Source organism: Zootoca vivipara, chromosome 7, assembly GCF_963506605.1.
Source record: "Zootoca vivipara chromosome 7, rZooViv1.1, whole genome shotgun sequence".
Lineage (NCBI taxonomy): Eukaryota > Metazoa > Chordata > Lepidosauria > Squamata > Lacertidae > Zootoca > Zootoca vivipara.
In genome coordinates this window covers 75,229,527-75,239,742 of record NC_083282.1, presented here as the reverse complement: position 1 = coordinate 75,239,742, position 10,216 = coordinate 75,229,527, and the positions used below count along the sequence as shown (strand labels likewise).

The 10,216-nt window shown below is 42.8% G+C and overlaps 1 protein-coding gene across 1 annotated transcript in view; it reads left to right on the top strand.

Moving 5' to 3' along the window:
- GDAP1L1 (ganglioside induced differentiation associated protein 1 like 1) overlaps positions 1-10,216 on the top strand; it is a 44,863-nt gene that overhangs the window by 31,702 nt on the left and 2,945 nt on the right. The window contains exons 4-5 of the mRNA XM_035123115.2: positions 3,461-3,558; positions 5,236-5,350. Coding sequence (XP_034979006.1) covers positions 3,461-3,558; positions 5,236-5,350 — 213 coding nt within the window. The remainder of the gene's footprint in view (positions 1-3,460; positions 3,559-5,235; positions 5,351-10,216) is intronic.

Here is a 10,216-nt window from a genome sequence, read left to right as displayed (position 1 = left end):
TGGAACTGGGCAAATCAGCATCAAAAGTCGCTTCTGAGCATGCTCCACCCAGTTCCAAAATGGCGGCAGCGCTACTTCCGGTCTGCTACTTCCGGTCCGGTCCCTTATTTCTTCCACAGGAACTTGGTAGGTATGGGCCGGATCTGGCCCAATCGCCTTCAAAATCCTGCCTGCAGACGATCCGGGAATCAGCGTGTTTTTACATGAGTAGAATGTGTCCTTTTATTTAAAATGCATCTCTGGGTTATTTGTGGAGCATAGGAATTCATTCAATTTTTCCCCCCTTCAAAAAATAGTCTGGCCCTCCACAAGGTCTGAGGGACAGTGGACCGGCCCCCTGCTGAAAAAGTGTGCTGACCCCTGCTCTAGATAGACTACCCTCTCATTTGCCTTGTCCATATCAAACATAAATTGCAGCTCCTCTTCCCTGTGAATATCCACATGGAGCCAAGCAAATAATGCTCAGCCAGGACTGCAAATAACTACTGGTATACCACATCCTTTCCCAGTTCAGAATTAGAGTGGGAGGTAATAAATTGTTATAATCAGAGGTCCTTCAATCTGTTTCTTATTTTGTCACAAGTGTCTTTGATGGTATGTCTTTTGCAAAAAGATTTCCCTGTAGCTTCAGGGCCAACCTTATCATGCTGTCTCTTAAAGTTCTGCTGCATTTCTGCAGTGCCAGACTGGATCAGAACTAAAATAAAAAAATTCCTTCAGTAGCACCTTAAAAACCAACTAAGTTTATATTTTGGTATGAGCTTTCGTGTGCGTGCACACTTCTTCAGATACACGAAAGCTCATACCAAAATATAAACTTAGTTGGTCTTTAAGGTGCTACTGAAGGAATTTTTTTATTTTGCTTCGACTCAGACCAACACGGCTACCTACCTGTAACTGGATCAGAACTGAGGTACATTTTGTGCTGTCTCTTCCTGGCAAAGCAGTGCACCCACTCTAGACAGATATGGACATAATCCCATGGCATGAAAGTTTAATCTTAACTCCTATCCATATTCCATAACATAGCCAGTCTCCTCAGAGCTCCCCATCAGTATTTTAGCACATATTTAGCAGTCAAATATACATGTTTTTGGATGAAATTCTGGCGAGTCTGCAGTTTTGCAAGCAATTTGCATTTTGCACCATATTTTTGCATGTTATATTCACTAATATACATGTATTTTAATGCACACTTTCATTAATACATGCATTTTTGTACACATATGGTCAGGTATCTGCATCAAGAAATTTGGGGAAGGGTGAATTTTGAAAGGATAGCTGATTTTCAGTTGAAATATTGATTGGGATTAGGTAGATTTGCGTTAAAATGCACACCGAACAAACTTTCTCCTACATTGCTACTCCCAAGTAACATACAGCATCTTGGGAGAAAAGCAATGACAAACCTAGACAGCATCTTAAAAAGCAGAGACATCACCTTGCCGACAAAGGTCCGTATAGTTAAAGCTATGGTTTTCCCAGTAGTGTTGTATGGAAGTGAGAGCTGGACCATAAAGAAGGCTGATCGCCGAAGAATTGATGCTTTTGAATTATGGTGCTGTAGGAGACTCTTGAGAGTCCCATGGACTGCAAGAAGATCAAACCTATCCATTCTGAAGGAAATCAGCCCTGAGTGCTCACCGGAAGGACAGATCCTGAAGCTGAAGCTCCAATACTTTGGCCACCTCATGAGAAGAGAAGACTCCCTGGAAAAGACCCTGATGTTGGGAAAGATGGAGGACACAAGGAGAAGGGGACGACAGAGGGTGAGATGGTTGGACAGTGTTCTTGAAGCTAGGAACATGAGTTTGACCAAACTGCAGGAGGCAGTGGAAGACAGGAGTGCCTGATGTCCATGGGGTCACGAAGAGTCAGACACGACTAAATGACTAAACAACAACACTGCATCATGGGTTCCAGCTTCTTGCATAACCAGCTAGATGGGGGATTAGACAATAAGATTCCTTCATGGCCTTGTTCAAGTAGCCAGCCGAACAGAATGGAGAGGTGCTTAAGTGAGACACTTGGTAGCTGGAGTAGAGAAAGAAGATTAAGAAGGAACATAGGGAAAGATAAAGAGAAGGCCAGAGTAATGTGCTGGGAAATGAACATAAATTTCTCAATTCTTAGCTGAACCAACCGAGCATGAACCATCTGTCTCTCTCTCTCCCTCCTGTTCTGACCTGCAATGGCATCCAGCCAGGGTGGGTATCATTAAGCCAAGGCCACAATGTGCCATAGTTTCATTTAGCTGCTGCGAATGACAGTTTAAAATGGTGCCCTATGTTGGCACAAACATATTGGCTAACCTGCGGCCCACCAATGCTTTTCTGAGTCTGGGATAAGGTCACAGTAAGCAATGAGGGCTTCTGTATAATGGTAGCAGCTATTAATATACTGTATATTCATTCACAATGGAAAAATAAAGACTTTGGAAAGAAGAGGGTAGGTCTCAAGATTTTTTTTAAAAAAAATCATATGCAAAGGACTTTTCTAAGGTGATGAGTGAATCTCCAACCATAGCCTAGTCATAGTGCAATAGCCCTCCCAGTCCTGAGTGTGGAACCCAGTCACAAGGATTTAGGCTGAGGCAATGTGCTATACTGGTGTTTGCTGCTTATAAATATCAAACAAACAAAAATCAGGACACATCTCTGCTTTTGCACTTATTAGAGGTAGAGCTACCAGGTCCCAACCTAGAGATTCTTTCTGTAACTTTTAAGTTTTTCATCTGAATGGTATTGTGGAAGAAATTTGATTCTGTCTGCATTTAAAGGCAAATCTACCAGATTTGCACTTTCCAAACCTATACACGAACCCTGCTCTTCAAGGCTGGTGAAGTTACGGTACTTTGGGAACCTGCTGGGGCAGAAAATCCCACAAGCACTTCTCCCACCCCTTGACAGTGAAAATACTGCATGAAATCAAATATATTTATATCCCAGATCTGCTTAGCTTTAGAAAGGTGGTAGCCCCATGTGCCTTCAGACCATATTGTGGTCTGAAGATCATAATTAAAGTCAGTAAGGCAGATTCTTAGAAGGGTGAGACGTTTTTAGACACTTAACATTTTTGTTAGCCATGTGTCTAGAGCAGAGGTTCCCAAACTGTGGTCTGCAGACAACGTGGGTTTCATGCAGGTGGCCCACAGTGTGTTTGTGAAGAATGCTTACAATTTGAATTCTGTAGAAATCAAATTGTAACACAATAAAATGCATGCGATTCCATACAAGAAATAAAAGAAGAAAACACACACACACACACAAAAACAATCTGAAGATTATTTGGCACAGCACATTACAATTGCTGCAACAGGCAGAAACAAAATCATTAAGTGGTCTACCGAGACCCTCAGAAATTTTCATGTGGTCCGCTGGGAAGGGGAATTTTGGGAACCATGGGTCTAGCAAAGAGAGGTCACTAATTAACCCCAATCCATTCTCTCCAACTTCCACAGGACATTTAGTTAATGCCAGCTCAGACCTGATGAAATTAGACCATGAAGAGGAGCCACAGCTAACAGAGCCATACCTTTCCAAACAGAAGAAGCTCATGGTGAGATGCTCATAGCAGCACACGCACAGCATTTAATCTGTTTCAATCTGTTTTTAGTTTATCATTGTTTTTAATTCTTTTTTGAGTGTTTTAAATAACTGTTTTTAATGATGCTTTTATTGTTTTCATAAACTTCTATGAGGTGTATTGGGTTTTTTTAAACAACAAAGTGGCATGTGGATTTTGGATGGCTATTGGTACTGAAGATGACAGATGTTTAGCTGAATCCAGTTGTGCTGGAGTTGAGTGTTTTCTAGCAAACTAAAGTTTCGCAAATGGGGTTGTCAGTTCAGATCCATTACCAGTGCTGCTGCTTGTCATTTTGCCTGCCATCGCTGCCCTAACAGAGGGACCAGATTCAAAAGAGGACAAGGCTCTGACACCTTTAACAGCTGTACAGAAGGGGGGATTTCTGTTTTTTTTTATAATCTATTTTTATTAATTTTCCAATTAAAACACAATTATATCACATTCGTTATTTCAAATTATACAAATACATATCAATTAAACCGAATATTATGCCAAATCATATAATATTTTCTGGAGTTCCCATGCTTCAAAAATTTGGGGATTCCTCGCACCCGTCTACTGCCGTCTTTTTCTAAAGTCCAAATCTTCACTCAAAGTCCAAAATAATCCCGATCTTTCCCCACCAGTCACTAAAATGTTTTCTTCTTTCATCCGATTTTTTCACAGCTGCTGAAATAAGTATCAAACGAGAGTCCACATATATTCTTTCTCCTGTGTGAGTTTTAATCGTTCTGGCCCCCCCATATATCTTCTTTCTGGAATGTCCTGTTGCGTCAGTCTTTCAGCACGGAGCAGCGCCATCTTAAAAAACTTACAGAAGGGGGGATTTCTGATGCATGTAAGAAGGAATTTTAGAGTTGGAAGGAAGGGACCTTGGAGGTCTAGTCCAGCTACCTTCTTAATGCAGGATCTACAACACAGGATGCGACTGCAGCATCTCTGACAGGTGGTTGACCAGCTTTTACTTAAATACTTCCAGTGAAGGAGAGCCCACCCCCCACCTCCCAAGGCAGTTTGCTGCCCTGTAGAACAGCTTTTGCCATTAGGAAACTCCTTCTAAGGTTGGGCTGAAATCTGTTTCCCTGCAATTTCCACCCACTGGTTCTAGTTCTGCTTTTTGGAGCAACACCAAACAAGTCTGCTCCATCTTTGGCAGCCCTTCAGATATTTGAAGACAGCTCTCCTGCCCTGATATTCTCTTTTCCAAGCTAAACACACCCAGCTCATACAACCATTCCTCATAGGACTTCCATTTCCAGAACCCTCACCATCCCAGTTGTCTTCCTCTGGACACGCTCCAGCTTGCCAATATCCTCCTTAACATGTGGTGCCCTTAACTGGGCCCAGGGCTCTAGATAGCAGCTGACCAGCACATAATAAAAAAAATGGAAATATTGCTTCTAGACACAAGTGGCTTTTATGAACACATCCCTGAATATTTGGCCTTCCGAGAACCTCTTCTCATGGCAGATTGATCAAAACAACGATGAGGCTTTTCAAAGTCATTTGTTTGTAAAATAAAATCCACTACTTTCAAATTGTGTGAATGTTGGTTTATAAGGAAGGGTTTTTTTGTTTTTGTTTTTTTGCAAGAAAACACATTCTTCTTGTTCGATTTTGATGTAAACATTTACTGTTTATATCTAGGCCAAGATCCTGGAACATGACAACGTGAACTACTTGAAGAAAATCCTGGGTGATCTGGGAATGGTGCTAGATCAGATTGAAGCCGAGCTGGAGAAAAGAAAAATTGAATACCAAGGTAGGCATCATGCTGTGGCGGACATTGTTTTCTAAGTCTGCTGTGATAGACTGTTGGAGAGCAAACCTTATTTGGCAGGTAAAGCTAGAGCAGATTTTGTTAGATGAGATATAATCCATTATCAGAAGGATGTTATATGAAAATGATATTTTGCTGTCAACTATTAATGATGATTAGTAGCAGTACAGTAGTATCATTATCTGCTGTGATGTTATCATCACTAAGGCTTGGCAAGTCCAGCTGGCCATAGCAGACGACTGGACAAAGTGACTCACGGAACAAAGAAACAGGAAGTGCAGTGGCTGCATCTAAAGAAAGACTGAAGGTAGCGGCTGGGAACCTCAGACCCTGTGGCTAAATGCTGTTTCCTTAGATCCCACGCTTGGAGTTTTCCAGGCTGCACCCTCTCCCCCCAGGTCATTCCCCTCACCACCTTGCTTTGTGCCCTTCTTTAGTACTTTTGTCTGGTTGGAAAATATAATTGAACCATGGCTTTTGCTTGCCTGGATGGAGGGTGTGTGTGTGTGTGTGTGGTGCCCTGTGCGAGGCCAAAATTCGGCTCCGCTCCGCCGCCTCTCTCCTTCCGTTCTGTTCAATTCACTACATCAGGGGTGGCCAACTTCCAGGAGACTGCGATCTACTCACAGAGTTAAAAACTGGAAGTGATCTACCCCCATTTTATTGGGGTTCAGTTCAAAGAGTTGTTGAGCTTTTTTAAGATAGGGGGTAAGCCCCATTTTGTTGGGGTTCAGGTCTAAGTTGTTGAGGGGGGAAATGCCCCATTTTATGTCCCGTTTTATTGGGATTCAGGGAGGAAAGTTCCATTGGGGGGGGGGTTCGGGCTAAATTTAAGGGGGAAGGGGATTTGCTACTCACCAAAAGATCGCTGTGGGAGCAATCTGCCTCACAGCAAAATCTCTGTCTTACGTTCCAGAGATCAGGAGAACATGCAGGGAGGGGAGGGGTGTGGGGCAAAAGCAAAGGAAAAGGAGCCTGCGATCGACAGCGATCAACTGGAACCTCCCGGGGATCGACCAGTCAATCCCGATCGACCTGTTGGACATCCCTGCACTACATCATAGTTCAACACCTTGCAGGGCCCCTAGGCTTGGCGCCCAATCTGGGGGAACCAGTCATGCTGCCCTAAATCCGCCTCTGGTGTAGACATTTCAAGGACAATATAGCTGCATTAAGCTAGCACTGCTCCCCCCCCCCCGCCCCATCAAAGCCATGTGAAGCCTCTTTCTCAGTTCAGGTCCACATTTCCTTCGATCAAGACCAGCAGGCGTTCGTTTTGTTTCCAATGCTGTGAGTGTCCAGCTGTGAGTCAGGTTTGACTGTGTATTCATGCCAAGAAAAATACATTAGGAACGAGAGAGAGAGAGAGAAAACGCAATGAGTATGCTTTGAAAATCTCCTGGTGAGAATGGCTCAGAAGGGTTCCATGTTCTGTCAAGGGTCCTCCTGCATTTCCCAGATGAATCTTGATTGTTGCACTGACTGCAGCAACTCTTTAACACATTGTCATATCATGCTTCAAAGAGGGCACCTATAATACTTAGTTAGGGCTCCCATACGTCCAGATTTTACCAGACACTACCAGACACTACAAGGTGGAATTCATGTCCGGGGGGGATTTCCAAAGAGCAGTGCTTTTTGGGTGTCCTGTTTTTTACTTTTTGAAATATGGCAACCCTAACATAGTGAACCAGCTAAAGGCTCAAGCCCAGAGATGGAAGGCACATCGTGAGAGTTTCCTGTACAAATGTACACTTCTGTTAATGTGCTAAGTAAGGACAGGGATAAGTTTGATTCAATTCACATTTAAAGGCAAAACTATCTTAATTGCACTTTACAAAAGCATATATGAACTGGAACAACCGCCCTTCAGAATTTTCGCAGTTCACCAAATATTGTGGTGTGTACAAATGCATATACTAGGGTAAAAGGTGCATAAAAATGCCTATGTTGGTGAAAACTACAAAAATGCATCATATTGTTTTTATTCATTTTATTTCATAAAATTCACACACTGCTTGATTGTAAAAAAAAAACAAACTTAAAGTTATATTAGGCAAAATTGCTTTGCAAAAAACCTGCACATTTTCCTATATTTCTTTGCAAAAATTGTATATTAGGATAAATTTCGTGAAGAATTTTCATGAAGACTTAAGAAAAATACATTGCAAACTGATATGGAAATATGGAGAACTGTACTTAACACTGGAAAAAAATGAGAAGCCAGAATTGACAGATCTACCCATCCCAAGTGCTAAGTTAATGTCAGCTGCACCTGCCATACTGCTGAATCCACACCCAGTTAGTCACACTTTAGTTGCAACGAAATCAGTTTGAAATGCTGGTTGTGACTAACTTGTTCTGTTGATTTCAATGAGACCTTGATCTGGATAAAAAACAGTGATATATACTCAGCCAGGAGTTTATACTATGATTTACAACATGAACGTTTTATGGGTGGTTATTTACTTAGTGGTTCTTCCAATTTAATCGGAATGTTAGGGAGCTTGCACGCATCATTTCCAAAATTCATATTACTAGAGGGACAGGAAGAACCTCATGAAACAGGTGGTACTTGTAAGGTTTGGGGGTTTTTGTGTTTTTTTTTAAATCAATCTAACTTTCTGCCCCCTGCCTCTGTTCACTTCAGGTCCAAAGCTTTCAGGGTTCCATATGGCATCAAAGCACTGGTGGCTGTGATGTTACAGTATGTCATGTCACCTGAGCCAATTGAAGTCAAAGATGTATTCACACCTTAGTGCAGCATTGACTAAGGTTGCCATATTCTGGGGATCAAAACCCAGACACGCTTCCCCATCATTGGGGCACTCCCCTCGCCATCCTGCATCTCCACTGCTCACCCCCTCCCTGCCATTAACCCTTTCCTTGCCCACCTGTTCCTCCCTTCTTCCCTCCCCTCTTACCTTTGCTGTCTTCAGTCTCCTGTTCACAATGGGAGGCTGAGTGGCCCCAGGAAGGTCATGCAAGGCCAGGCGACCACCAGGCATAGTGCGACCCCCAGCAAGCTTGCTTCCTGTTCTGGGGCACAGCGCCCTCTGAGCATGCAGGTGCCCCACAAAATAAACAAAAACAGAAAAAACCCCAAACCTGGACATTTAATCCAAAATGCAAAAATCCACCCAGATGAGGATGCTGGCCCCCCGAAACAAGATATGTCTGGGAAATCTCAGATGTATGACAACCCTAGCATTGATTCTCTGATGTCAAGACAGCTGTGTAAATTTAGGGCTTGACAACTGAGTCACTTGCAGTTAGAAACAGGCATCTTTGGAGAATCAAAGGCATCAAAAGAAGCAGAACAAACAGAAAAGAGAGAGGAAGAACAAAGCACTGGGTTCAAGAGGACTATTGGGGCAGGGATTCATACGAATACAGCAAGTGGCTTCAGATCGAGAAAAAACAGCACCCAAACCAAGTGAAAACAAAAGTTCTGAAATAAAAATGATCTCTGCCAGCTCCCTTCACACTCCTAGAATCTTACAGTTTATGGCATGTTTGTTTTTTCCTAACACAATGTACTCACTGAGCTTGCAGTTTGAGGTTAAAGATCAGCACAGTTTTTCTGTTGAAAACCCCACCCACCCCCTGCTGCTTTTGCTCCCACTGGGGAAAAGATATGAGTTAGATTTGAGCTGAAGAGAGTTTGTGAATACATATCTGCCCAATAAATAGCAGCAGGGAACTTTTCACACAGGAGAGACATTTTTAGCAGCCTTTCTGGTAGAGAGAATGGCTAGGCCTATTAAAAACAAGTCCTTCTCTGCAGAAGCCTGACATTTCTAATAATTGCGCCACCTGCCAATGTATCCCAGGGTTGGCCTGCAGAGGGGTTTTTTTCTCTTTGGCTTTGAAAGTCAGCCAGGTTCTGATCTCTTAAGCCACTTCTTATTCTCTCAGAGGCTATGCTTGGAAAGAAAAAATATATATCCTAGCAGGCTTGGTCGAGCTACATGCAAAAGTGCCAAGGTGACAGACATCGCAGTGAGAGGCACCCAGTAATTATGAGTGCAATATGCTGCAAAGTAGGAGGCGGAGAAAGAGAGGATCATGGTCTCAAGAGCTATTTTTGGATACCACATTTTATGCATTAAAAATGTGCCATTGTTATAATAACGAGAGCTGCTCATGTTTTCATTCTTCAGTGTCCAGCTTCCTCCTCATTGTCTCTAGAAGTTAGATCCCGGAGTGGGCGGTGGATAAATGTTGTGTGCAGTGAGCATCCGTGTTAATGCGTGGACTTTACAGAAGAAGCAGTGAGACGTGCAGGCAGGAGTAAACTGGGAAAGAATGTGCAGCTATTTCCATTACCTGCATATGCGTTGTGTGAATGTGGGGCATTAGACCTAGAGGGTTGTTTGAAAGGTTCCTTAGAAAAAGGTGGCAGAGAACTAGGGTTGCCACCTGTGCCAGCTGACTGTTTATCCTTGTTGTGGCTTGCCACCCAATCTCCAAGTGGTGCGAGATTCCAAGCAAACACTCAAGGTTCGTGTTTCTTTTTCTTTTTCTTTTATAATAAATGTTTATTGATTTTACATAAGAAAGAAAAAACATACAGAACATATTATCCCCCTTCTTCTAACCCCCCCTCCACGAGCCCTCTCCTGCCACGAGAGAGTCCCATGAAAAGTGGGCAGTCAAAGGTGGTCCATTTTATAATTGGGTTTGTCCCCCCCTCCCCCCCAGAACCTCCTCCTGCCACCAAGAGGCTCCAGTATGACAGGGAGAGATACAGGCGAGTGTCCACCCAACTATCTATCTAAACAAACATTATTGATTAAAACACAAAAAACACAATAACAAAAACAAACATATCCCATTTTCAGATTC